At 40.6% G+C, this 27,876-nt stretch overlaps 3 protein-coding genes across 3 annotated transcripts; 2 read left to right on the top strand and 1 right to left on the bottom strand.

Moving 5' to 3' along the window:
* Positions 1–1,142: 1,142 nt before the first annotated feature.
* Positions 1,143–8,130, top strand: itm2ca (integral membrane protein 2Ca). The gene is made up of 6 exons (XM_017440228.3): positions 1,143–1,429; positions 2,926–3,069; positions 3,190–3,378; positions 5,619–5,729; positions 6,829–6,979; positions 7,076–8,130. Exons 1-6 carry the CDS (start codon positions 1,337–1,339, stop codon positions 7,165–7,167), a joined length of 780 nt encoding a protein of 259 aa, XP_017295717.1. The 5' UTR covers positions 1,143–1,336; the 3' UTR covers positions 7,168–8,130.
* A 3,352-nt stretch (positions 8,131–11,482) lies between these two features.
* Positions 11,483–13,150, bottom strand: lpar5b (lysophosphatidic acid receptor 5b). The gene has a single exon (XM_017440227.3). The coding sequence runs from the start codon at positions 12,988–12,990 to the stop codon at positions 12,133–12,135; it is 858 nt and encodes a 285-aa protein (XP_017295716.1). The 5' UTR covers positions 12,991–13,150; the 3' UTR covers positions 11,483–12,132.
* Positions 13,151–16,421: 3,271 nt separating this feature from the next.
* LOC108250370 (thymus-specific serine protease) lies at positions 16,422–26,929 on the top strand. Its single transcript, XM_017440225.3, has 13 exons — positions 16,422–16,765; positions 16,891–17,069; positions 17,689–17,788; positions 19,456–19,585; positions 19,968–20,091; positions 21,799–21,876; positions 22,052–22,099; positions 22,193–22,312; positions 23,485–23,649; positions 23,834–23,975; positions 24,098–24,277; positions 24,465–24,619; positions 25,759–26,929. Exons 1-13 carry the CDS (start codon positions 16,702–16,704, stop codon positions 25,837–25,839), a joined length of 1,566 nt encoding a protein of 521 aa, XP_017295714.1. The 5' UTR covers positions 16,422–16,701; the 3' UTR covers positions 25,840–26,929.
* The last annotated feature ends 947 nt before the right edge of the window (positions 26,930–27,876 follow it).

The raw sequence follows: 27,876 nt of genomic DNA, 5'->3' as shown, positions 1-27,876 counted from the left end.
TAAATATTTTATAACACTTGTGGATACGTATGTTATTGGATATCCCTTTCTTCTGGCTACCTGTAGTTGAAATTTGTCCTCTATGGTGGGCATTTGTGAAATGGAATATCTCCCACCACTGAGCAAAGTCTTTTTGTACTCTAAAAGGAGCATAGACAAATTTCAACCTGTCCAGGTGTCCCCTGCCCCTCCCAGTGACTGCTGGAGACAGACACCAGCTCCCCTCAATCTCTGCATGGAAAGAAAGTTAAAGAAAATGGATGGATGGTGCTCTGACGTCCACTGTAGTGGACATACATCTTTAAAACACTATTTTTTCAAATAATGTTTGAGTCTTCTCATTACCTTCTAAACAATTAAGGAAGGTAAAAAAAATAGTTATAAATAATATCTCAGTCTGTCCTCTCTAACTTTATCTCCCAGTCCTTCAACCTGTGCTGGACCTCTGATGACCTCATTCCTAATCCTGTCCATCCTCGTCCCTCCCAAGGAGAACCTCAACATCTTCAGCTCTGCCACTTCCTGTTCTGTCTCCTGTCTTTTTGTCCGTCCCACTGTCTCCAAACCAAACAGCTGCTCTCACCACTGTCTTATAAACTTTTCCTTTGACCTTTGCTGCCACCCTTTTGTCACAAATCAGTCCTGAAACTTTTCTCCATCTACTCCATCCTGCCTGAACTCTTCTTCACCTCTTTACCACACTCCCTGTTTTCCTGGACAGTGGACTCTAAGTCCTTGAAGTCCTCCATCTTTGTGACCTCTGACCTCCTTGTAGCCTCCCTGCTTCTCCTGCCTTCCTCTCATTCACACATAATTACTCTGTCTTGCTAATTTATAGTCTGACTTCTTGGTTGCAAAATATTTTAAAACAGAGGTGGTTTTTATTTTTAATAATGAAACAAGCTGCTGATAAAGCTGATGCGAGATGGTATTTTTTTAAAAAGCTAAAGCGAGCTACAGCTAGCTCTTTTTTTTTAGGTTTTACTAATAAACTGCTTGTATAACATGATTATAGCCACATTAAATCGTACATTAACATGTGTTTGTTTTGTTAAGTGTTCAGTGTCGGTTTCAGGACAGCTGCTCCTTTAAGAGTCCTAAATTGATTGAGGGGATGGAAAAAAAAAAAAAAAAGGCAACCCCGCGCATTTCCGGTGGACAGGGACAAAAACAGGCGAGCGAGCCCACCGACCGTGCGAGGAGCAGCAGAGAGAGGCTGGAGGACGGCCGCGTCTGTGTCTGTCTGAGTCAGGTCAAGGGGAGGGGAAGGACTGTCCACCATCGTCCAGGAGGGTGAGGACACCTGCAGCGGAGAGGCAACCGTCGACACCGAGCCATGGTGAAGATCAGCTTCCAGCCCGTCGCAGGGCAGAAGGTGGAGAAGGAGGCGGACGGCGACAAGACGGAAATCCTCATCCCTCATCCCGTGGTGAGCAGGCTCGCTCCTCGGCTCATTTTCATTCTCATTGTTTGTTTTTAAGGTGATGAACAGCGTGTCCGTGGTTTTTATCAGCGATTATATATATATCTACGTGAAGCCCGCTGCCTGCACCTGCACGGTCATTTGATTTATATATTTATTTATTTATCGAAACAGCACACATCGCCATTTTTTTCTCCCCCATAGGAAACAAAACCTCTGCTGTTTGCGCCACTTTCAGCTTCATGCAAGTTACTGGAATGTGCAAATGCCTGCTCTTTGTTCAGGGCTGCGCAGTGGATTACTGAAAAAAACAAACAAACAAATAACTGTGTTTTTTTTTACCTCTTGGATCACAGATGTCAACATCAACAATATGACCTTAATCGAATTATTTATTTTATGCGATCAACGCTGTTTTAGGTAAATCCTAAGCTCTGAAAGGGAATGCAATCCAAGAAAAGCCTTGCCCTGGCTGACAAAATGGCAGATGGGATGCTGGAGTTTGCAGTGCATGCAGGATTATTTGTCCCAGCAGCTCCTGCAGGGAGAACAGGAGGGGGGAGGGGGTATGTAGGGAGGGATCCTGAACTTTGCTGTGACAGCATCCTTGCATCACCCCTTGTCAGTGAGACGGAGACAACAGCTGAAGACGATAACCCGTGTTTGGGATGTGCAGCACCTCACTGGAGGATGTGGCTGCGTTTGTGTGGAAGGGAGAATAGACGGGCCCTCATGGTGTGTCACGCTGTCAGCTGGTGTGAAAGAGCCTCTGTCTCCCTCCGTGGGACTGAAGGAACACAAAGAACTCAAAGGAAAGTGTCTTTGCACATCCACTGCTGTGTTCTTGTCCGTTTGCGCCCTCTGTCTCCAAACGTTTCCACGAAGGACAATGTGCCAAACTCTCTGAAACCGAGCCTCTGCTTTGAAGCCTTTGTTTTTAGTCAAGGCACACACACACACAGAGCAAAACTTCAAAAGCAAGTGATGACAGTCCTCAGAGCAGCACGGTTGTTATTTCCTTTGTCGTTTCTCCTAGTTAAGAGTAGCGTCGTTTTTGTCGTTCCCTGTCGAGATGATCTCCCCTGCCTCAGTCACTCAGCAGAGCATCTCCACAAAGAGCCAAGCTGCCTCTCCGTTAGTCATCAGAACTTGTAAATGGAGGCCCACGCCGAGCGGCTACTATCTGTGTGTAGTGCCACTCTGCCCACACAGGTTGGGGCGCGTGGCACCGGCAGATGGGCCCGCGAGACTGGAGGCGCGTTGGCGGGTTTCTCGCCATCCCCAGTCAGGTTTTCGTTTAGCAGACATCCGCTCGTCTGGCTGGGCTAGGTGCTGAGAATGCCTGCTCAGAAAGCTGTAGTGTGAGTTTCTATTTCAGCTGTATTTATTCAGATTATTATCAGTGGCTGGTTGTGATAAAGATGAGTAGGCTGGATAGATTTATTTATTTCCCCCCTTTTTTTGCCTTATGAGTGTAAAAATGTGGCTCGTTTATTTTCCAGGATGAAGATGAGCTGGTTCTGCCGCTGCGCCCCAAGAAGTCGCCCCTCAACGGGCTGTGCTGCCTGACCTTCGGACTGGTAGTCTTCATGGCTGGTCTGGTTCTGGCCTCCATCTACGTCTACCGCTACTACTTTATACCTCATGTGAGAGCTCATCGGCTTGTTGGTTTCATCCTGCAGTTACTCTTCAGTTCAGATGTTTCTGGTGGAGACCCGATTTGTTGATCTGAATACGTGATTGTGTGTGTGTGTGTGTGTGTGCAGATCCCGGAGGAGAACCTGTTCCACTGCAGGGTTCGCTATGACGACTCTGCGTACGCCTCGCTCCGCGGGCACCAGGAGCTGGAGGAGAACGTTGGCATCTACCTCGCCGACAACTACGAGAGGATCAGCGTTCCCGTCCCTCACTTTCGAGGCAGCGACCCCGCTGATATCATCCACGATTTCCACAAGGTCAGCACGAAGAGATGCACACCAACAAAGTGTTCATTTTGAAGAGCGTGTTAAAAATGCCCTTTTATATATTTGTTGTTGTCCAGTTACCAGTTGTCTTGATTTCCTATCACTGTTTAGTTTTTAGGCAAAATGACCTTTATGATTTTCTTTATTTTTAATTAGCCGAGCGCCAGAAATGTTGTGAGAATTCCAGATATTTCAGGTATAAATCAAAATTTCAAAACAAAACCATTTTTACCATTTTTTTTCCACAATACAGATATGAGTCATTTAAGATTATTTGTCAATACTGAGCCCGAGTCCAATGCTTTCGTTTTTTACAGCACAGACTTGCACATTACATATCATAAGTATATTAAAGGTATAAAATCAATGCCATCATGAGCTTGACACAAGGTTAGACAATTGAACAAATATATCAGTAACTGGAGTCTATTGGTGTTTTGGTGGTAGGTTTTTGGACAATAATGTGGTCGAACGATATTTTCCACCTTATTTTAGCCAAGTTAACCTTCCCTTTCAAGAGTTTTGACTTGTAAATGAATGTACAAATTAAATCAAAACAGGAACACGCTGTAATACACCTGATGGTGATGGCTCTGGCTTGGTCAGGTGTCGGCCCAGCCCAGTGTCAGACACCAGACAGCAGGCTGAGCCGCTGTGATAAGGCATTTTATTCCTGTCGGCAAAGATCTATTTATTGTAACTTAGGCTGTCAAGAACGAAGGAAAAAACAAAACAAGAACAACGATCTCTATGTTGCTCAAGAGAAGGCTGCTACTTAACGGCTCACGTAGCTCTTGATTCATCATTTTAAGATGAACCAACGCATAAAATTAAGGACACACACAATCACTCAATAATGCAGCTTCGCCCTATGGTAATATGCGCTTTTTATACCCGAATTTAGGCTATAAGGCAATTAACAGATAACAGCCAAATATAATAAAATATCCTACAATGTTTCGAACAAGCAGACAAAATGAAGCCCTACTGTGGCGCAGATTTCTTTCCTCATGGATCAACAGGTGGAGCTAATCATCATGACGCACCACAGTGGCTCACACAATCCATTAGGAGTTCTTAAACACAGACTACTTGACGAATTAAACAAATGTACCTGTTTTCATTATATAAGCGTTATCAGTGGAAAGCTGGCTGCGCCCTGCGGAGCTCATCACGTCCGCGAGTCCAGGCACCGCTGATGGAGAGGCTTAATGGATTGAAACCCCCATTTTCTCCATCAGTGCTTATTTGCTGCTAAATTAAGGTTTTGTCCTTCACAGTGAAGCCATGGCCAGTTAAGATTTCGAACCGAACGGACAGTAATTGTCTGTGCTGACACCTTTCCTCTTCTCCGCCTCCTCCCCCTTGTGCCCAAGAGAAAACAAACTCTAAGATATTAGGGAGGGGTATTTGAAACAAAAGTAGTATTTTTGATATCACTGATAATTATTCTTCAAATATTATCAATACACACACAACTTGGGCTGTTCATGCAATTCATTTCAGAAGTTTATTTCACCCCCTACTTGAACAGTACTCTTTGTTCGTGTTTAAAGTGTCAGCACAACCACCGTTTCAGTTTCAGAACTTGGCCATTATCACGCTGTTCTGAACGCTGAGAAATCTCAAACGTATCTGAGGGAATGCAGCTCTTACATGAACGATACATCTATCATACTCCTCTGAAGAAGGATTAAAGTTTTTTTTTTTATTTCATGTTTTGTTTTTTGTTTGTTTTGTTTTTAAATCAGTTTGTCTACTTGGTCGGGATGAAAACAAGCGTTGGAAACGAGTCCATTTCCCTCAAATCCCACCTCTGAGAACCCTTTCTAATAGAACAAGCGCTGTGGGCCTGCACACGTATGTTCCTGATAACTCTGTTGGTCAGGAATATTTGTGTTTTTGCATTTTATTTTCACCAGCCTCGTAGGTCGATGCGTTTCCAAGTTTTAGCAGTAAAGGTGGCGCTCACCTGCGGCCACAGTTTCCGCTTTAGTCTTTCCATTACTGCCAACTTGTGGTACTTCTGATCTAAACAACTGTCACGTAAACTATTTCAGTGTGTACGCTGTAATGGCTGTTTTGAATATTCAAATATTATTGCCTGGGCCTATTAAATATCTGATATCTCCATTTTATGCGGCCAACAAAACACAAACTGTAAAACAACGGCACAAAAACTTTCAGTAATCGGAGCTGGAGCTGCAAATCCTTTATTCTTGTTTTTCCAGGGACTGACCGCCTACCATGACATTGCTCTGGACAAATGCTACGTGATTGAGCTCAACACCACCATTGTGATGCCTCCACGCAACTTCTGGGAGCTTCTTATCAACGTCAAGGTAGCGCCGCTGCAGTTGTGAACAGCGCTGTGTTTTTAAAAGGATCTTCCTAAAGGAGCTGGAGTTGTGTTACAGTTCCAAGAACCCGCGCCAGGCTTGTTAACCTGGGTATAAAATGGCTTGGTTTAGTTCACCACAAGACTTACGTTTCTCTTTATTGTTTCCTTCGCAGCAGTTTTTATTTGACTTTTTTCCACACAATGTGTAGCTAATGCTTCGTACTTTAAACCTGACTCTTCTCGGTGTGTTGTTGTGGGTTTTATTTACCACTTAATCTTGTCAAACAAACAAGGAAATGCTAATATAGCTAATAGAAAACAATGTAACTCGTGTTAGTGTTGACGTTACCAACAGTCTTCTTCTTTTGGGTTTACTGGCAGTTGGCAAACCAACACAAACATGCGCTACCACCACCTACTGGAGTGTGGAATGGAAAAACTGTATTATAACACATGTTTATAATGTTTAATGCTGATGCAACATTTAGTTATTCATGCAGCTTCAGTCAGTGAATCGTGGTTGCTCCGAACTGACCATAGTGATGTGACACAGAGGACTCATTCTGAATAAGACGTTACTCTCATCATTTCTCTGTGGTTCTCCACCTAAAGCCTGTAGAAGTATGAAACGTCACTGGATTTTTACTGCATACAGTTGAAGCTCTTGTGTTCCAACCGTGAAGGAGAGAGTTCATTTAAACTTCAAATTTATCCTCTTGGTGCTTAAGTGTTATGTTAAAATCAGGCTCAAGCAATGCAAATTTTACCATCTGACTTTTCAAACTCCAATGAATCTTTTAGCTGTCATGGGAATTTTAAGACTAAATGACAAGCTGAGGATTCAAATGCAAACTTTGCTTCTAGTCTGAAATGCCTGCAGATGTTTGAGCATTTTTGTTATAATAATTTAGATTTCATAACTACGGTGATTTAATCTGGGGGGGAAAAGATGGCTAGCTTCCTAAAATGAAAATTCCGACTTTAATCTCATGATATCGGGCTAAGTAGGTTTGTCCTGTATTCCATCCCTCTGCTGAAATATGATCCCGATGACAAAAGTGTCCCATCGAGCTTGTTGTTGTTGTGTTTGCCTCTTGAAGAAGGGAACATACCTGCCTCAGACTTACATCATCCACGAAGAGATGGTGGTGAGCGGCAAAGTGCACAACATGCGTCAGCTGGGACCTTTCATCTACCGCCTGTGCAACGGGAAGGACACGTACCGCCTGACCCGCAGGCTCACCCGCAGGCGTGAGTTCGACCTCGTGAAGGGACGAGTGGGAGGGGGCGCGGTACGGGCCGGGCCAGATCTCTGAGAGCCGGTTTGAGTCTCTCGTTTCATTTCAGGCATCAACAAGCGGGACGCGAAGGACTGCCATCACATCCGCCACTTTGAGAACACCTTCGTGGTGGAGACGGTCATCTGTGACGAAGCGTGAACGCCCGACCGAAGGCACATCTCCACCCACTGCCCCAGCCACTGTAGCACCCACCTCTTTGGATCTGATCACATCTGAGTTGCACTTTACTAGTGATTTGATGTACTTTGTTTTTCTTTTTTTTTTGTTTCCTGTTTGTTTGTTTATTATGTGTTGTACTCACCCTGAAGTGATGATGCAATACGGAGTTGTTAGTTCTGTCACAGGATTTTTCCATGTAGCAAATCTTTAAAGCCAATAATGAAGGATCATTTCAGCATCTCTCCTCTTGCTCTTCGGGGGATTCGTACTGTATGATGGTTACTGTCTCCATGTGTTGTCAAGGTGACTGTGCTTTGGGTTGTTTTCTGTTCTGCAGTCCTGAGGGTACGTTTGTGTTTTCTAGATTTACTAAAGTCATTTGTGGAAAGTATGAGCTCTTGCTTTGCTTACTTAAATTTCTAGATAAACCTGGCTAAGTTCTTTCTGTTTTTCTATGTTGTGTGTGATGTAAACACGTAACTGCTGATGACTAGTTGCTTGCTTGCATTATCGCTTGCCTGTTTGTTGCTTCTTCGCTCTCCTTTCTGCCTTTTTTAAAAAAAAAATTCTTGTTCCAAAGCCCCATCACGAAGTTGAAGTTAGGCTGCTTTCATTAAGTAACATTTTGCTACTTTTAAAACCCATTTCTTTCTGTTGCTCTTGTTTGCTTTTCCCTGAGTGTATACATGAACCATTTTGCAGTAGACTGAGTTTTACTTCGCATGTGCTCATCTTTAACAGAAACAGACATTTTCATTTTTAAATTTTCTTTCCCTTCTTTCTTTATAAAACATTAAAGCCTTAGTCCAGAGTTACAGCCTGGGCTAAAGTCAACACAAAGGGAGCACATTATCTGATATGTTAGCTCAACAAAACTTTAATCTGTATATTTTGTCTGCTATTGACACCTGTATGTGAAGTAAATAAAAATGACTAAACTGAGAAGCTGTTGGTGCCTTTTGTTTCTGGACATTATTTTTAATCATGCAGTCATTTCTCTCAGCTATTAACCCTTTACTGTTGTGCTTAAAAAGCCTGTAGCAGCAGCAAGTTTCAGTCCCGTGTGTTTAGCTTCAACTTCTTCATTTAATTTAGTTAAAAACCTACAGGCACTTCAATGCATCAGCACCCTTAATTACTTTTAGGTCATTATTCTGTTTCCATCCCAGTTTTGAAATCACTAATCTTCAGCTTTGGAAACACGAATACAAAAACAACAGAAATAACAAAACCCAAAATGCGCAATTTGGTCGGAAAGAGGGAGTTAGGACCTTTGGAAGAGGTGCAGGATTAATGAAATTCACAAAAAATAAAAATATGAAAGGACTCGGACATGGTTCACATTAGAAACATTTAAAGTCACAGAAAGTTGGGCTTTGCATGTCTAATCTGGCCTGCTGTAATGTTTTTACACAATCATAATTTAAGTTTTAGAATTTTTGAAGATTTTACTACATAATGTTTAACTTGGAGTGTGATAATCTCACAACCCCTAGCACACACTGTTTAAACTTTCTAAAAATTTTGCAAACAAACAATTTTTTACTTCCATAAACTTTACTCTTCTACAGTTTAGGCATCAAAATGTTGGCACTTTTTTTTTCTGTCACTCAGAGTGATTTTCATTGCTACAGAACTTCGTTTTTTCCCAGAATGCAGAGGGAGCACATCCAGACTCCCATTGACTCCCATTGTTTCTGAGCTCAGAATTTTCTCTTCAAAGCGAGGAAAAAAAGGTCTTTAACTTTTTCATAACTCCTGAATAAAACACTAGATGCATTTGCACCCTTCAAATTTTTTCTCAGAAATGTTTTGAGTTTAGCTGTAAAACCACATAAATGAGTTTGATACGACAGACGTTTTAAAACAAACGGCCCATATACTCAGTGTTGGGTTTGTCCTCTCTAGGCACCTGTAGAGTCACGATGGGAACAAAAGCACAAGCATAATTGTTGCAGGATTTTACACTGATGAAATTCTTTAGTCAACATGGTGACAAAGAAGCCTTAATGTCTGAAGAAGACTTGAAGATAAAATTTACTAAGTTGAGCTGAAATGAGTCATACTGAAGGCCAAAAAGTTGCTGTCATTTTGTTTTTCTGGTCACGTTAATGGAAAGAACTGAACATTTCAGCGAACATTGGATGATTTTGTAATAATGTATACGCAACACAAAACTGACTGTTTGTACATCATTTCAAACAATTAAAAAAAAAAGCTATTTCCTTCCTGGAACTTTGCATCAATAACAGCTTGGATGACATTTTTGATTTCCCTTCAGTGCAAAACGCCTTGAGCTGCAGAATGATTCAGGGTTTTCTAACACATACCAGAATAACTGAAGGGAGGGATGTGGTAGGTTTGCTTATGTTTTTGTATTTAATGAAATGTTGAAAACAACCCAAATCCATCGAGGCCTGGACTTCTGAAGGTGTGCTGTCAGTAGCAGATCCATTTGGTTCCATGAGTTGTCCTTCCTGAACTTGACTCGTTTGACCAACACATGCCAGCAGGTGTGGATAACATGAAGCCAAGTCAACTTGTCAAACTAGTTGATGTGTTCCTTCTTACGGCACCATCAGAGATTAGTTTGACCCAGTTCTGGCTTTAGTGTATTTTTATGAACTGAATGGTCCATTTTGATTGTGGGGCCTCTGTCAGGAGAGCAATAGGATGGGTGCGCTCCTTTTGAGTCAGCCAGGCGTTGACCCAGGTGGAAGTGACAAGTGGGGACGGGAGGAGCTTTGCCATAAACGCAGAGCAAAGTGTTCGCCTGTGGGAAGAGGAGGCGCCTTAAATTGGGGATGACCTATCAGTGTGATCTAAACTTACGATGTCATTAAAAGCTGACAACATAAACATGCGATAGAGACATAAAAATACCAAAACTGACTTACTGATTAACACAGAGCCTGGAATTTATCATATTCAGGCAACTACCTGACTTCATTCATCAGCACAACTATGCTTTGTTTACATCTGTCACATGGTCAGAGGGACCATAGGCCTATTTAGCTGCTGGATCTGAGCGAGGCACTTGGCTGAGCACAAGCTCAGCCCAGCCGGCTTACCCGCTTTATCAGCCGGGCTGCAAATGGGGGCCACACACTGTGCTGCGAGTTGTCATTTTGGATATCTTTTTTCTTTGTATTTTATTGTCATCAGCTTGCCCTACATAGTTTGTTTCTTTTCTTTACTTTATTTGATTATTTTCAGCATGTTCTCTAGACTATCACTTGGTCACACATTATTGACCTATTTTTCTTCCATTTGGATGATTTTTGGATTGCAGCAGAGCAGAAATATCTGACAACAGCTGCAGCTGTGGACATGATCCAACTTTCTAATCAACCCAACCAATCCTTGTTTCTCCCTATTTTCAGCCTCCAACACATCATTGTCAAAGATAAAACGTTGTTGCCAAATCAATCTCACCTTCTACTATAAGCTACAGAAAACATAATCAATAGTTTGTTTAATAGCCATGAAGCTAAAGCTATTAAATAGCTTTTAATAGTATAGCAGCACTGTCTTAAATGGATCGTTCAGCCATTTTGAAGTGGGGTTCTGTAGAAATGTTATTAACAATTAATGGCAGTAGTTTGAAGAGTTTAAGTTTGATTGGACTGATGAGCTAATGGCTAGTTCAAATGCCAACAAACCCAAAGTGGATCACTGTCGTCTTAAAAAACTCCTGTTTCCAAAATTTCATAGCAATTCATTTGATGTTGTTTCATTGTTTTGTTTTTTATAAACCATTACACCACTACCAGAGGACCATTTCCTGTTGTTGATGACATTTCTTCAGAACTCTACTTTAAATGCCTCAACTATCTATTTAAATATATATATATATATATATATATATATATATATATTAGAACAAAGACAGTTTGTTTTTCTGTACCAGTCTTAGCCGTGCATCTGCTCCACTGTAGCTCGAGTGGCGCCTGTGTTTTTGAGTTTCCTCTGCTGCGATTCCTTCACAGCTGTATTTCTGCTGCCTCTGGTAACAATTTGTACTTGCAAAATTGTAAGAAACATAAAATACAAATTTCTGATAACCTGGTTTTGTTATGAATCATTTCAAATCTATGTATAAAGCTATCTATTCCTGCTGTAGGAGATGACACCCATCATCTGGTGGGGACGTGGGACTAAAGCAGTGGGTTTACCTTCACCTGCAGTGAAACCAAAACTCAAATTCAACCCCCCCCCCTCCTCCAAAAGACAGCAGCTTGAGTCGCACAATGAACTTATGACATACACAAGAGTTAAACCATTTTGTCTGAAGCATTTATGCATCTGCAATGAATCCCATACTTTGTCAAATACATTCAAATCAGAAAACATGTAAAAATGTCACTGCTGCTTTCGTGAGAGCCTAATTTACTACATTAATATCACTCAAATATGAAGCTGCAATTAGATAATCATAGACACAGCTTAGAGAAAGGCTGACAGGACTTTGCTACGAAAAACCTGTAATTTGCATCACATCATTATTGCGCAGAATGTTTTAGACATAAATACTATCAGCAGAAACTCAGTCAGCTCCTTGGCTCATTTGTTTGGTTTCAAGACAGCGAAACATAAAATGAAGTTTCAGGATGAGGTGACACGAACCAGTGATGACACCATACTGACTTCTTTTTTTTATTTTCAACAGTTTACTGCGCTAAATCAACAAAAGTTAGATAAGATTTTATTTTCAAGATCTTTCTTATCTTTTCTGAGAAAATATGAGCGTATTGATATCACAACAACACGCCTGGTTCCAGATGGTTTAATAGATTTAACCCTTTCATCGTTGACCAGAGCCAATTTAGCGGCGAACCCCTTGTTTCTTTTGTGTAGGAATTTTTTTTTTTAAAAGCTTTTTTTGTACAACTTCCTCTCTATGGCCTTGTCTACACTACTACAGATATTTTTTTTAAACTGGTGTCACTGTTCGGTGTCGTTTGTCCTTGTTGTCCGCCTCATATTGGCGTCCTCTTTTTTCCTCCAGAAAGCATCGAGGGAAAAGTAATACAGCAGTGGATCCAGACAGCAGTTGACAGTAGCCAGACATATCAACGGAGTGAGATCAGAGCCATTAATATCTAACACTGAACTGAGCGTTACAGGAAGGAAACATATGATAAAAATCACCAAGTTCATGGCAAAAATCACCATGACATTCACCTTGTTGTTGACCCTTGCAGATGCACTGAGACGACTGTGCAGAGTCCCCAGCACCATGACGGTGCACCAGATGTTGACCGCCAGCATGACGAGCATTACCACGATATGAATGTAGATGATATTTGATTTCCTTGGGTTTTTAGAGTGAGCAGATTCGAAGCAAGTCGTCTCATTTTGACTGCGTAAGTGCCTCGACATGTTCACACCCTCCGGGATGTTCAGCACCAACACATACAGCCAAACGAGGGCAGCGCCTTTCACGGCATTGGATGCAGTGCGAAGGTGGCGTGACCTCAGAGGGTAAACCACAGCCAGCAGACGGTCCACGCTGATGAAGGTGATGAAGATGGAGCTTGAGCGGATGTTGTCGCGAAAGAGAAGTGTAACCAGGAGACAGGTCGTTTTCCCCAGAGGCCAGGTGCCTGTGGCATACAGGTAGACTCTCACAGGCAGGAAGATGACCAGCAGCAGGTCGGAGATCGCCAGGTTGATCATGAGGACAGCGTTGGGTGATTTGAGGCCGTGGTGGCGAAGCAGAATCCAGAGAGACGTGGCGTTGAGAGGCAGGCCAAGCGCCAGAATACAGCCAAAAACCACAGCATAAATAGGCCTAATCATGATGCTGCTTGTAGTTTTTCTCACCCGAAGAAGAAGAAGAGAAAAATGTTTCTGTGTCTGATATGTGTGAGCCAAGCTCCTGTCTGGGAAGTTCCCCTCTCGAATTTTAATTTGTGTGGTGGGAAGGAGTCGAAAGTAACAGGAAACCTACGTGACAAGATCTGAGTTGTGCTCTCGCTGTTGCACAGGAACAAAGTCACTTGTTGTTGTTTTTTGTTTTGTGCAATTTGGAATATTTCGAAAAAGACGTCGCATAAATGGTTTAGGATGATTAACCCAGTATTATCCAAGTATCATCAGGACACACAAACCCGTGAGACTGTACTTCCAGATAAAGGTGTTCTTTGTGGTTACATACAGGAAACTCGCTGCGCTTCGTAAAGATCATCTCAAAACCTACATGCATTTGCAGCTTACTTCTTTATGCATGTTTGATTGACAGTTATTGTTGCAAAACAATTCCACAGAAAACCAAACAGACTTTCCCCTCAAAACAGGAAGATATGACCTTGTGAAAGGCTGCAAGCAAATTTAAATGCTTGGTTTTGACATTGCTACTTTAGTACCTCCTTGTACTCATACAGTAAAGTGCAGTAACTTAACCTTTACCCCCACTGGACTGTCTCATTGAAGGTGAACACAAAACACTCCAAATAATTGAAGGAGTAAGACTTGTTTTAACTCCCTGGAAGCCATCATAACTGATAACCCCCTGAGTCAACAGCAGTTCAGTCTATGTCGATAGATAGATAGGTAGATAGATAGATAGATAGATAGATAGATAGATAGATAGATAGATAGATAGATAGATAGATAGATAGATAGATAGATAGATAGATAGATAGATAGATAGATAGATAGATAGATAGATAGATAGATAGATAGATAGATAGATAGATAGATAGATAGATAGATCTGAAAACGAAGTTAAGCAGATAGTGATGTCATGGCTTTGGAAGCTTTTGATTGGTTAGCTGACAACATTTAAGTTAACTGGAGGCACACCTATTGATGCATTTAAAGGCTCACCTCAAAAACTCTGCTTCTTATTTGGCATCATGCAAAAACCTAAAAAAATCAGCCAAGATATCAGGAAGAGAATTGTCGACCTCCACACCTCTGGCCTTTGGAACACTTTACAGATACCTGAAGGTGCCATATTCATCTGGTAAACAATTAGATGCAACTATAGTCATGTGAAAAATTAGAACACCCTATGAAGGTTTGTGTGTTTTTTTTTAACATATTTGGACATATGTAAATCAAATATCAATTTTAACAACACAGAAAGATTAAAGCCAGTCTGGTGTATGGCTACAAGAAGTGTCTCACTGAAGTTATTTTATTTTATTTTACGGGTAACACATACTATTAGGGGACAGGGTGTCCTAATTTTTTGACATGAACGTAGCAGGTGTTATGCCCTGTCGCTGAAATAAATTCAGCGAGACAATTTTTCTAGCCTTCTGCCAGTCTGGCTTTAATCTTTCTGAATTGCTAAAATTGATATTTAATTTTCATGTGTCCAAATATGTTAAAATCCATTCAAAGGTTCACTGGGTGACCTAAGTCAGATCAGTTTTAGTCCTGGTTTAATGGAGGTGGATGAATTCTAAAGCCTGGAGACAGCAGGCACCATTCCTTTGTGAATCTGGGGTGGATGAGTCTGTTGCTGATGCATCTCCTAAGACTGTCTTTATTTGTTTTTTTGAGGGGGTAGAAGTTACAGTTCATGATTTCCTGCAGTTTAGCCAGCATTCTGCCCCTAACAACCTCCATCAGGGTGTTGAGCTTTTAGCCAGCAGTAGACTCTGCCTTGATTAGTTTTTGTGTAAGTAGTAAGGGCACCACCAAGCAAGACTCAGCATAAAGACTAAGGAATTCTCCACATAAGTCAGAGACAAAAATATGAAGAAGTACAGTTCAGGGTTTGAGTCTAAAAAGTATTTCAAACTCTGAACATTTATATTAATTCATTATTAGAAAATGAAAAGATTATCCCACCACAGCATACCTGCCCAAAAAGTGTCTTTCACCAAAACCACCTGATTTCTTTTTTATTAAAAAGTTTTTTAACCTTTTAATGAACACACATTAGAAGTAGTTAGAGCGTCAGCCTCACAGACAGAAACTGGGAGTTGGTTCCTCAGGAGAGGAGCCTGATAATTGAAAGCTCTGCCTCCTGTTCTACTTTTACTCTAGGAACCACAAGTAAACCTGCAGTTTGAGAGCAAAGTGCTCTTTTAGGAAAATGTGGAAAAGCCTGAGAGTTAGTTCAGGACCGCTGCTGGACTTTCCTGTCTATTCAACAAACATTAAACAAACTGTTTAAATTCTGGTGTTGTATGGAAGTCAACAAGTTGGGGGTCTTGAAAAGATCTACAGAAATGATTGATGAATGATTAATAATAATAATGACTAAAAGCACTCGAAGAGTGCAAACCTCCACCAAGGCCACAGTGTGATTAAAAATAATGCAATCAGGATCATAATCTGGATAAGCACCAAAATTTAATCCATAATTTTTTTGTAACAACCCCAACATTTTCTGAACATTTCATCCAAATCTGTTCATCGGTTTTTACCTGATCTTTGCTAACAGACAGACAAACAAACCAAAGGATGCGACTGAAAACAGAACTTCCTTGGTGGAGGAAACAAAACGGTCACATGTAGGAGAATAGACATGCTTTTAACAAAGGGGTTACCTGTGACCTTGACCTTTGACCCCATGAACCTTGACGTTAACAGGCATCATCTTTAACCCATGACGTGCTCTGCTGTGCAGTCTGACATGCTTACATTACACTGTTGTAGAGTTAGAGCACTAGGCCAACTGTGTTGTTGACCTTTGAACCCTGTCTGAACTTGGAATCAGTGGTGACCCATGAGGTGTCCAGAGTTTAACATTCCTGTTGTACAGCTGCAGAGTTAGAGCATGGGCTGATCTGTGACTATGACTTTGACCTTTGACCCTGAACGTTGACCAGATCACCACCAAAGTTTAATCACTTGTTCCTTGTTCCATGTTTGACGTTTCTTGAAAATTTCATGAAAATCTGTTCATAACTTTTTGCATTAATCTTGTACACAGACAAACAGACATAATCTACTGAAGACAAAACCTCCTTGGCGGAGGTAATAACTGATGATGTCATATTCAGCGTTAACTGTTACAAGGTGATAAAAAGAGCAATATAAATGAAAAAATAATGATATAATGTTGGCGAGGCTCTCTGTTAAATGGTTTGTCGTTGAACCAGCAATGGTAGAGATCAAGGTTCTCTAGTTTTTATTTTGTTGGACAAAAGGTGAAAAGTTTGGAAACACTGTGTTAGAGGACAGTGTCTCTTAGAGCAGGTATACACCGAGGCAGATGGAGAAGCGGGAATAGCCCGGGCTGGTCTCGTAACTAAACACTACCCCCCAAATAAAAGCCATTAGAAAGCAAGAATATCTAATTGCATCATCGAGTTGATGCTCTGTTATGCTGAGCAGCTCATTCACTCTTTCTGTTTCAGACACGCAGAAACAGACTCCAAACACATGCTGTTTCACTCAGTTTAAATGAAGTGTGATTTGCAGATCTTGGCGGTACACAGCTCCAGTTACAGTGAAGGTGGAGAGCTGCCCCCTTTCAGCAGCTAGATAAGGACCCAATCCTCCAGAGTCTCACTCACTACAAATGCAAATCTGAATTGAAGCATTGTGATGAGGTTAAAGATGCTTCTCTTACAAAGCTGGTGTCTTGTTCTTCTGCTTCTTGATGATTCCGGTGAGTAGATTAACATGAGAAACTCATGCCATGGTACAGTTTATGCCTTGATTTGTTGACTTCAAACCATTTAGCTCACTTTTCTTTGTGTCTTTGCCTCTTTTTCTCTTTTTTTTTTTTGTCAGCCGGGCGGATTTTGCAGAAAATCAAAGAGCGCGTTCGTGATTTCCAGCTGGAGAACAACAAGAAGTTTCTCCTGACTCTCGAGGCCAGGGGTCATCAGCCTCTCCAACATGTGAGGGAGGCCCGTATCTATCAGCCGCTCGACCACTTCAACCGGCAGGACATGAACACCTTCCCTCAGGTACAGACGAGTAAGCCATCTTATACAGTGACGTGGGAAAAGAAGCGCGTACATTATAAACTGTTTTTGGAGCACAAATCACAAAGGAGGCCACATTAAAACAATTATAATTAACTACTGCAACTCTTGGGGAAGGGGTGAAAAAAAAATCTTGACTGATTATCACCATTTCCCATCAGTGCAAACCTGAAAATGCAGCTTCAGTTTGCTCTTTTAAAGAAAGATATGGGAAACAAAATGTGAAATGTGTCCATCATGGTTCAGATAGTTTAGATTTATTTAACAAGGACAGCACAAAAACCAATGGTGCATGTTAGAACAATGGCGCCGTTACTTTATACTGAGGCTGTCTCTGTAAAGGCTCTTTTACAAACCAAGTCCTTGTTTTTTGGTTGTTTTTTTTTTAAACTAAAGTCATCAATAAAACTAAACTTTCTTCACATAAAAACATAGAAATTAAGTCGATCCAAAAGACATGAGAAAAGCAGGAACACATGTAAAGAAATAAGACAGTCTCGTTACAGCTGTGTAGACTGGTGCCCATCAGTGTTGACAGATTAGTTTTTATTTCACCTGAAAGTTAAAAGTCTTTTTCTGACCACGTCTGTCTGTAATTCAGAGATTCTTCGTGAATGAGGCATACTGGCAGCGTCCCGATGGTCCAGTGTTTCTCTTCATTGGTGGAGAAGGGCCCATCTATGAGTTTGATGTTCTGACAGGTACAGTGAAATGCAGCGTTGTGCACATGTGGCTTCACCTCCTCATACAGTGCTTTCAAAACGACATGCTTTGCATTTACACCTGTCACCACAACCACCACATTTTACACCTTATTTGAGCCATTTGCGAGGTAGTCAGTGAATCCCAGTGCGTCCTATGAGATTGTTGCCAAATGTTCTCAGTGGGTGACATTTCAAGACTCAAACCTGGTAGATAAGGGCAGTGTGGATTCTGATGTAGTTTTCAAAAAGGGGATTTAAACTCATTTTGTTCTAACCTCATAGGTCATGTTTGTCTGGACCCAATTGAACAGTACATAAACCCAAAAAAGGGATCCCCAAACTAAACTAAAACATTTCATCACAAAATACAAATGTCAATTTCATCTGTTGTAGTCTAGGTTAAATCGTTACCTTTAAGGCCTTCTGACAAAGTGTTAACATGTGATCAGATGGAAGTGACAACGTGCTAAAACACGCTAGCAGAAAGCTGTGAAACAAAAGTTCAAGCTTGAGAAACAACACAGACAAACGGAAAAACGTAAGGTCACCTTTCATTGATTTACAGGTAAAACGTATCGGAACAGCTTTAAAATATGCAGCAGTTGTTGGGAAACAGGCAGGTATAATTCAGCAAATTATTTAATGAAGCAAAAAAAAAAAAGTGCGCGTGACAAAACACCAAGACGGAACAGACTGACGTGTCAGGACCTAACGATGAACTGAGAAAATCAAAGAGTAGAAGTACTGGGAAGGTGATAGATGAATGCATGGCAGGTGGGTTGATTAAAGATTGCAGACAGGCGAGAATGTAGCTGAAAACTGAGGAAAAACTGTGGGTTCCTGTCCCACACCACAGTCCAGTAGGTGGTGATGATTCACCTTTACCTTGAATTGCCAGCTGCCTTATAAACACCAAAAGAAGAACAACAATGAGGGAGAGAGAGCTAAAAATGAACAGAAATAGATGAACTATTAACTATAACTGAAAACGATCTAAAATATGAACAAAAGACAGAATGAGAAACTAAGTACCAATTACCCAAAACAACCCGATAACCATTAGACATACACACGCTCATATTACCAACAGCACATCATATTTAAACCTGTATACTAATTCATTTGGACTAAACTAAGAAAAAATGTAGTTTGTAGGTTTATATTTAATGTTTCAGACAGTTAGTTTACTGCATGTCTGCTGTAAGGCCCATTTTCAGAAGATCTCCGACACCGGCTACAGTAATCTGTACTTCCATCCACTGACAAGCACAGCTAGTGTTTCATCAGCACATTGCAGCTCATAAAATAAATAACAAGACAGGTATTTGGCAGAACATGAATAAATAAATCATTTTTCATTCTTTAAACATCATTTAAAATCGTCAAATGTCATCTGAAACCTTTTCAGGCTGTTGTCTAATCCTTGTTTTCAAATTTGATTTCAATTAATACAAACATGTAAGGGGTGGGGGGGGGGATCTGTGGCACATGAAATTAAAAAAAAGGATTGAAATCATCTGCACTGCTGATTTTTCTTAAAGTAGGAAGTGTTGGTCGTCACCTCAAGGCACATTCGACAGCTAATCCTGTCCCGTGTGCTTCTCGTGGAGAATACTCACACTTGGTGCATTGAAATCATATCAGAGGTAAAAACATGTTTCCAGGTCATCATGTTACCATGGCTAAAGAACACGGCGCTCTGCTGCTGGCTGTGGAACATCGTTTCTATGGCAACAGCATCAACCTTGATGGACTAAAAACGGAGAACCTGGCTGACCTGAGCAGTCAGCAAGCGTTAGTGTTCTCTCTGCCTTAGTGTGTGTGTGTGCAGATGTTTCTTGCATGCAGCTTTTTTTGTCCGATCGTTGTTGTTTTTTTTTATCCAGTGTATCATTTGTTGTGCTTTTGTACGCTAACTCCAGTTTATAGTTTTATTTCTTCGTGGTCCATGTGTTTGCCGTAATGAAGACAGTTGTGAGGCTTAATAAACGTGTCAGTCTGTTCCTCCTCTCTTCTCTCTCATTAATCACTTCTGCTCGTGCAGCTTTCGCACGGTTTTAATTTTCTTTTTTTAATGCACGCCTCAGCGTTTTTTATCGCTACATTTTGTGGATTCTTCCATCTGCAGTTTGTGAATGCGCTGAACACTTCTACTACCTGGCCCCCTTTTCCTCAGGCTCGCTGACTTGGCGGGATTTCACCGGTACATCAGCCAGAGCTTCAACCTGAGCGGCGGGAACACCTGGATCAGCTTTGGAGGCTCGTACTCTGGAGCCCTGTCGGCCTGGTTCAGAGGAAAGGTGCGGGGCAGAGGCTTTGTACATGAATGCCTCGAGTTATTCAGTGTTGCACTAAACACGTGCTGCTTCACGCGCCTAAAGCCAGGATGATAAAAGACAAAAGACAACATAGTTAAAGTATTCCTTGAAGGAACGCCTCGTTTTGTTCTTTGTTTACAACTAATTTTATACTCGTTTTGGTTGTAAAAACCAGTATGCACGATCTCATGCAGTATCTCGAGATGTGTTAGCGCTCAGAGTATGTATCAGGAATGACTCTCAGCTACTACCACACCAAACTTCAGCTAAGTAAAGTAAAACTGGCGGAGTCACGGCTATTTTGGGGTTTCCTAATATCAGTTGGTTGGCGCAGCCATCTTTAATTGTGTCAACTTTAAAAGTTAATCAGTTGTAGAGGTACAGCCCATTATAATTACTTTCTGTGTCATTAAAACTTGTCAAGTGGTTTGTGGTATTTTTTTGCTCACAGACAGATAGAGTTGACATGGATAATTAATCACAATTTTTTTCAACCAGATATTGGACAATTGGAGCTTGGTGTATAAGTTGGGGATTGATCTCAGCTATTACCTCACCAAATTTTTAATCAATATCTGTAAAATATCTGCACTTTAGCCAATCTTGTGTTTGCTTCAGTTGCTAAGCTGTAGCGGACTTTTTAAATTACGGTGTCTCCAAAAGTCAACCAGCTGTAGATGTACATCCAGTGATTACCCTCTGAGAATTCGCTTCAAATCTTTCCAGTGGTTCATGAGATATTTTGCTAACAGACAGACAAACACTCGCAAAACCATCATCCTTTTGCCCTCAGCGGTGAGCAAAATAAATTAGATTCATCGTAAAACAGTGCCGGAAAATGAAATGAAACTTTGTTATAGGTAAGAGAGGATGAGGAGGCACCACGATCTCAATCATCTGTTTCTGTAGAAAGACAATATTTTATGAGAAGATCACAACAAACTTAAATTCTTTACAACTTAGAATTGTTTCAACTGAGCGTGTGGTTTAAATTTAAACCATAGACATGCATTAAATTATTAGACTCCATATGAGAAGTCTGAAAGGAAAACTATAAAAAGAAATTAACAAAAATCCACCTCCTAAATGTTTTTCCAGGTGTTGACCATTATTAATTCATATATTTCTTATTTACTGCTGTATAGTCAAATATTCATTTTCTCAGAAAGCTAGTTGTATTTATTATATGATGCTTAAAAAAGTCATGTAACTTTAATTTTAAATACATGCAGCTTTATAACAATGATTTATGTTTAACAATATGATGTCTGTCTCTGATTGGTGGGTATTTATCTTCCAGCCAACGTAAGACACTCATTTAGCTCTCCTCACAGGTCATCGATTGAAACTGTTTTCTCAGATTTCTCAGATTTGCCTTGTCTTCATAAAAATGACGTTTTGCCAGTCTGAAAAGATCAAAAACAGACAGAGGTTTTCGGTTTTTGTACGTGGTTCTCTGCTTTCTGCCGACAATCAATCCAACAAATGCCATTTTATTTTTTTAAAGAAAAAGAAAGCATTGTAGATTTTAGAAAATATATATATTTTTTAATAAATTCAGAAGGTTTTGAGTGGTACTTCACATGTGAGAAATTAGACCAGACATCAGTTTTAACATGAGTGCGACATGCTGTGTGTGGATTTATTTTTAGCTCACTGGTGACCCTTTGTCCCTGCCTCCATCTGCAGTTTCCCAGTCTGGTGTACGGAGCCGTGGCCTCTTCGGCTCCGGTCGAGGCGAAGCTGGACTTCTCTGCATACACCAATGTAAGCATGCAGCCCGTGTTCACGTGGTAACAAGTCTTTAAGCTTTGAACAAACTCTCCAATTATAATTTCAAGAGCTTGACGTCTGTGTTCTCCCTTGTGCATGCAGCACAAGTGGTGATATGCTTAATAAATTAGAGTTCCCTCCTCACTCATTGTCTTCCCCTCTGCTGCAGGTCGTCGGTTTGAGTCTGATGAACGAGGAGGTTGGCGGATCAGAGAAGGTGTGACAGCTGCTTCCTGACGGTGCTTCCTATATGATCCATTGACATTCTCTGTATTTTGGTCCTAACATCCATTTCGTCCTCCTCCTCCAGTGTCGAGCTAAAGTGCAGGAGGCATTTGCTGCTGTTGAAGCAGCGCTGATGAGTGGAAACTCCAGCCAGCTGGCCAAAGACTTTGGTTGCTGTCAGAACCCTAAGAATCCTGATGATCAGGTTACAGCTCTGGCTTTTATACTTTAAAAAATAACTAGTTTTTAGATCAAGGCTAAGTTTAGAAGCACGTTGAGCTTGAACTCAAAGGCATCGTTCAGTCATTTTGAAGTGAGATTCTGTGGAAACGTCATGAACCTGTAATATCTTACCTGTCACAAAAATATCATTTTTGCATTGCATGGTTATTTACATGGAATTCGTGGTTATTTGTAAGTGTGCTGTGAGTAACTTCAGAAAAGGTTTTTTAAAATAGTGTTTGTGTGAATCATATTAAATTTGAGATTGGAGCTGTTTAAGATGACAGCAACCCACTTCGGGCTTAGCTGTTACCTCGTCAGTCCTGTCAGACTGAAACTCTTTTTCTTTCTTTTTCTCAAAAATGTTGTTCAAAAAGCTATCTACAACAGGTAAGACATTAATAGTTCATAACTTTTACACCAAACTTCACTTCAAATTGTCTGAAATGCTCCTTTGCTGTTCATGGATGATTACACAAACGACTTTGAAGTTTCATTTAGAAAATAGAGCGATGGCTGCAGGAACTTATTTTTCTGAATATTTTGGATAAAATCACAGGATGAGATCAGCTAAATAGGCCAAGAATGTTGGAGCATTTATATCTCTCCAAAACCTCCACAGGTTTTAGACATCGACTCTCAGAACATATTACACAGATTATGTTTCAGTTTAGACTAAGTATACACGACTAGGTGCTATTTGTTGAACGCTTTCTTTGTTTTTGGTTACTGTTGGTTGCTCAGTTTGGTCACAATCACTATCTGTCTATCTATCTATCTATCTATCTATCTATCTATCTATCTATCTATCTATCTATCTATCTATCTATCTATCTATCTATCTATCTATCTATCTATCTATCTATCTATCTATCTATCTATCTATCTATCTATCTATCTATCTATCTATCTATCTATCTATCTATCTGTCTATCTGTCTGTCTGTCTATCTGTCTGTCTATCTGTCTGTCTGTCTGTCTGTCTGTCTGTCTGTCTGTCTCTGTCTTTTTTTCACTTAGTAATTATAGTTTCATCCTGTTCTTTAATATTGTAATATTTAATGTCATTTGACTCGTTATTAATATATTCCGTTCTGATACAGAATGCAGATCAGTACATCTTGTGTAACGTAACACTGTCACCACACTTTCTCAGATGGAGTTGATGCAAAACTTGGCCGACATCATAATGGGAACAGTGCAGTATAATGAAGAGGGGGTGCTCATGTCTATCAGTGAGCTCTGTGATGTTATGACCAACTCTAGTGGTGAAAATGAAGCAGAGATGGGTGCCTATAGTCACCTTGTTAAACTGTCAAAGGTATGAAAACCCCTCCTGGACGTTTTCCATTTTGGAAATGTTCATGAATCACCACCAGATGTCACCACCGAGCCATTTCCCACAGGGCTTTTGCTCCCCCTGCACCTGGCTCTTTTCAAGCAAAGTGGTGTACCTCTCGGGTTAAGTGTCTTCTCGATCCTCTTTAACGTGTAAATTTGTGCAGATTTACCGCTCCACCACTGATGAGCCATGTCTGGACGTTTCTCATGAGAAAACCGTGAAAGATCTTATGGACACGTCTCTCCACTCCGGCAGAAGAGCTGAGAGACAGTGGACCTACCAGACCTGCACTGAGTTTGGCTTCTGTACAGCACACACACACACACACACACACACACACACACACACACACACACACACACACACACACACAGAGCAAAACACACTCATTAAACCGTCTCTAACTTCCCTTCGTGTGTGTTTGTAGACCAGACTTGTGAGGCCACAACCTGTCCATTCTCTGGGATGTTAACCCTGCAAACTCAGACTCAGCTCTGTGCCAAGGTGTTTGGGATTTCCCAGCATTCCCTGCCTGCACGCATCACCTTCACAAACAGCTACTACGGAGGAGACGACCCACGCACTCGCAGGGTTCTTTATGTCAACGGTAGGACTTGTTTCACCGGACACAAAAAACACGAGATTAAACAGAAAGCAGATCAAACACCAGGCTTTAGCTTTAATCCTTTATTTTCTGAGCTGCCAAAAACTACAAGAGAGCTGTTTATTGTAACATGGCCAGAAACTAGAACAGCAAAGCAGGACTATTAAAGTGTGTGTCACCATCCCCGCAGGAGGAGTGGACCCGTGGAAGGAGCTGTCAGTGGTCCGGGACAGGAGTGAGGAGGGAGACGAGGTGCGGACAGTTTTCATTAAGGACACTGCACACTGTGCTGACATGTCGAGCCCGAGACTCACAGACCGCCGCTCACTCAGGACAGCAAGACAGGTTTGTACATGTCCCTCATGGAGCGGGGTCAGCCTGTCAGCCTGTGAGTCTGCATGATCACTGGAAGGAGAGGCTTAACATTTTCTACATCATACCAACATTGGATCATCACTTGTGATAATAATATATAATATATTGACAGGCCACATATTGCAGATCAAGCAACCCTTTGCAATATTATTATGTGAATAACTTTTGATATATAGTTCAGCCCTATTAGGTCTGAATATTTGTTATTGTCTGCCTCTCTGTGCATAAACTGTATTTAAAAAAGTGCTCTTCTAATATAGCTTTAGTGTAATGAACAGATGAGACAACAGCAAATGTCACTGTTCTCTTCAGAAATACATTTTCACGTTCAGCCACAGCTAATGTGAGCCCATTATAACTGACTTTGTCCTTATTTAAAAACAAAAAACAATCCTTAAACTCCTTTAAATAAAGATGCTGCTGTTGGAACAGAATAAGCAAAAGGTAATAAATAGTTACTTGTTGCGGAAAAACAAAGGTTTGGAAGAATTAACGTTCAGAGACGCACGAATAAACCAAATTTAAAGGAAGAATGCACAGAACAAAGACTTTTTGTAAAGTGATTTAGCTTTTAAATGTGTAAATGTACAGAATATAAAAGCAAAATGATCGTATAGTTCCCAATTAAACATTTTAAAAGTGTGGTGTTTTCTCCAATTATTTAGAAATTTATAAATAAGTATACTGTCAGTTATAATCTGTATAACAATTTCTGCAACAATTAGAAGACCTGAGTACTGTTATTAAGACAATGAGCCTCATTTTTACCCTTCTATGTTTTATATGCAGTTTCTAAAAAAACCTTTGGAGCACAGAAATAATAACAATCTGACCCTAATGTAAAGATTTTTGTAAATTTACAGAAAATGTAAATTTATGATAAATATTACCAGTAAATATTTGTACCTAGTCATCAGAAATGACCAAAACATTGACAGGAAAATGTAAAATGCTGAGTCTGGAATAACAAGGAAATTGTGGAACCCTGGAAGAATTAATTGCTTACAGTAAATTCGGCTTTTAAAGCCAACAAATGAGTCGCTACACCAAACGAAAGCTGGTATCTCTGGAGATTTTAAATACTGTTTTCCTGTCTTTCTGCGTCTCAGGAGATTGAGCAACATGTTGCCAGCTGGTTGAGGACAGCAGCTCTGGGGAAGAAGAAACAAGCCAGTTCCTTTAAAACCTGATCAGCTCTTATCAAGGCCCTCTAAAACCGATAAGATGTAGTTAATAATCTGTCCTCCGCTTTATGCTTCTCTCCGTTTTCCATTTCCTCCTTTTTCCACTTTTTGTGTTTCATCAATAACAGTTAATATGTGTGGATTTAGCTGGAGAGATTTCTGAGGTGTGAACTGGTTGATTCTTTGCTTAAACACTAAACATAACATTGTTTTGGGTCTGCTTCCAGCTCACTAATCTTTTGGAGCTGATAGTCATTCTTTTATGTCACATTTATCAGCTGTCGTTCCCTTGTCTTATCACTAGGGTGTGATGTTGCAGCACCAGCAGGAAACCTGCTCCTCAAACACTCAAAACCAAAGTTCACAGGCGTCATTCTTCTGTTTTTAATTAAAAACAATAAAACAGTCTATTCAGAACATTTCTTTTTATTTTGTACTTGCTTTCTTCCAAAGGGAAAATGTTTTTTCTTTTTTTTTCTTTTGTCATGGTTTGTTCATGGATGTGACGTAGTTGTGTTGTTGTAATTTTACCAGTGAGAAAAATCATGAAGATATGGGATGTGTTTGTGGGAGAAAGGTGAAGGAGCACCAGTTGTCCACAAGGCCATCTGTTTCTGTGTGTGTGTGTGTGTGCGTGTGTGTGTGTGTGTGTGTGTGTTTGTGCGCGCACGTTTATGCGTAAACCTCTCAGCATGGGGGTCAAAAGTGGGAGGTCATGACCCTGCTGACCCTGTGGGAGTGGAGATCATCAATCAACTGGAGGCTGGACAGAGCAGCAGGAGGGGACACACACAGAAACACATAAATACTGTAACACACACACACACACACGCATATCTAAGAAAGAAGCATGTGGTACTGATCACATTAAAAGCACATTTGAATAAATGAGTTACGTCATTATGGCGTCAGAGCAGAAATTTCTCCTAGAATCCAGATATGATATAGTGGAGTTTCTGATAACACACTCAGGACGTTTGCTGCTGATGAAATGAATGATGTGTCTGTTTACTTTGAGACTAAAAGGGCACTCATTGGAAACTCACACCTCTGCACAGGGAGAAGCTGGGGCAGGAGAAAAGGTGATACCTGAAGCACTTTTTTTACAGCCATTTGCGTCCTTTATATTGGCCGCCGCTAAAGGAAAAATGGTGACAATGCTTTCGTCTCTGTGTATGTGGGTGTGTGTGTGTTAGCAAAATATCTCATGAACCACAGGAGGGATTTTAATGAAACTTTCCTAAAATAATATTTGGATGTACATCTACAAGTCATTACATTAACTTTTGGAGTTAATCCCATTCAAGATGGCTGCTACAGCTAAGCAACCTTAACAAACACAAATGATAACACAATCAGTTTTACAGATGCTGATCTAAAATGTGGTTTGGTAGTGGCGGACACTTATCCCCACCTAATACTCCAAATGGTAACTGATTGCACATGGTCTGTTGTGAAAACTTAACCATTAATTATTGAAGTCATCTATTTTTGTCTGTAAGCAAAATATCTCATGAACCACTGGATGGACTTTAATGAAACTCTTTGAAAGTGATGATAGCATCTACAAGTCAATAATTTTTGAAGTCAACCCATTTTAAGATGGCTGCAACAATCACTTGACATTGGGACACATAAATGGCTAAAACTGAGTCACTTTTACAGACACTGAGCTAAAGCTTGGTGTTGTGGTGACTGAGAGTTATTCACAACGCATAAACCAAATGCTACACATTGCACATCATTTTTGCCTAGAACTTTTGCATTAAATATTAGAGTTAACGCTGTCTGTTAACAAAATATCTCATGTACCACTGGATGGATTTTAATTAAACTCTCAGCAGGTAATTACTGTATGTACATCTTCAACTGGGGACAACCCAATTCAATATGGGCATCTCAACTAATAGGAACCAGCTCCCCGGGATCCAAAAAGGAGAAGCAGGTAAAAAAAATGGATGGATGGAAAAATGGCTGTAACTCAGTCAATTAATACTGAGCTCAAGTTTGGTGTGGGAATAGCGGAGAGTTCTCCTCAGCACA

This window comes from Kryptolebias marmoratus, linkage group LG2, assembly GCF_001649575.2.
Source record: "Kryptolebias marmoratus isolate JLee-2015 linkage group LG2, ASM164957v2, whole genome shotgun sequence".
Classification (NCBI taxonomy): domain Eukaryota; kingdom Metazoa; phylum Chordata; class Actinopteri; order Cyprinodontiformes; family Rivulidae; genus Kryptolebias; species Kryptolebias marmoratus.
This window is presented reverse-complemented; position numbering and strand designations above follow the sequence as displayed.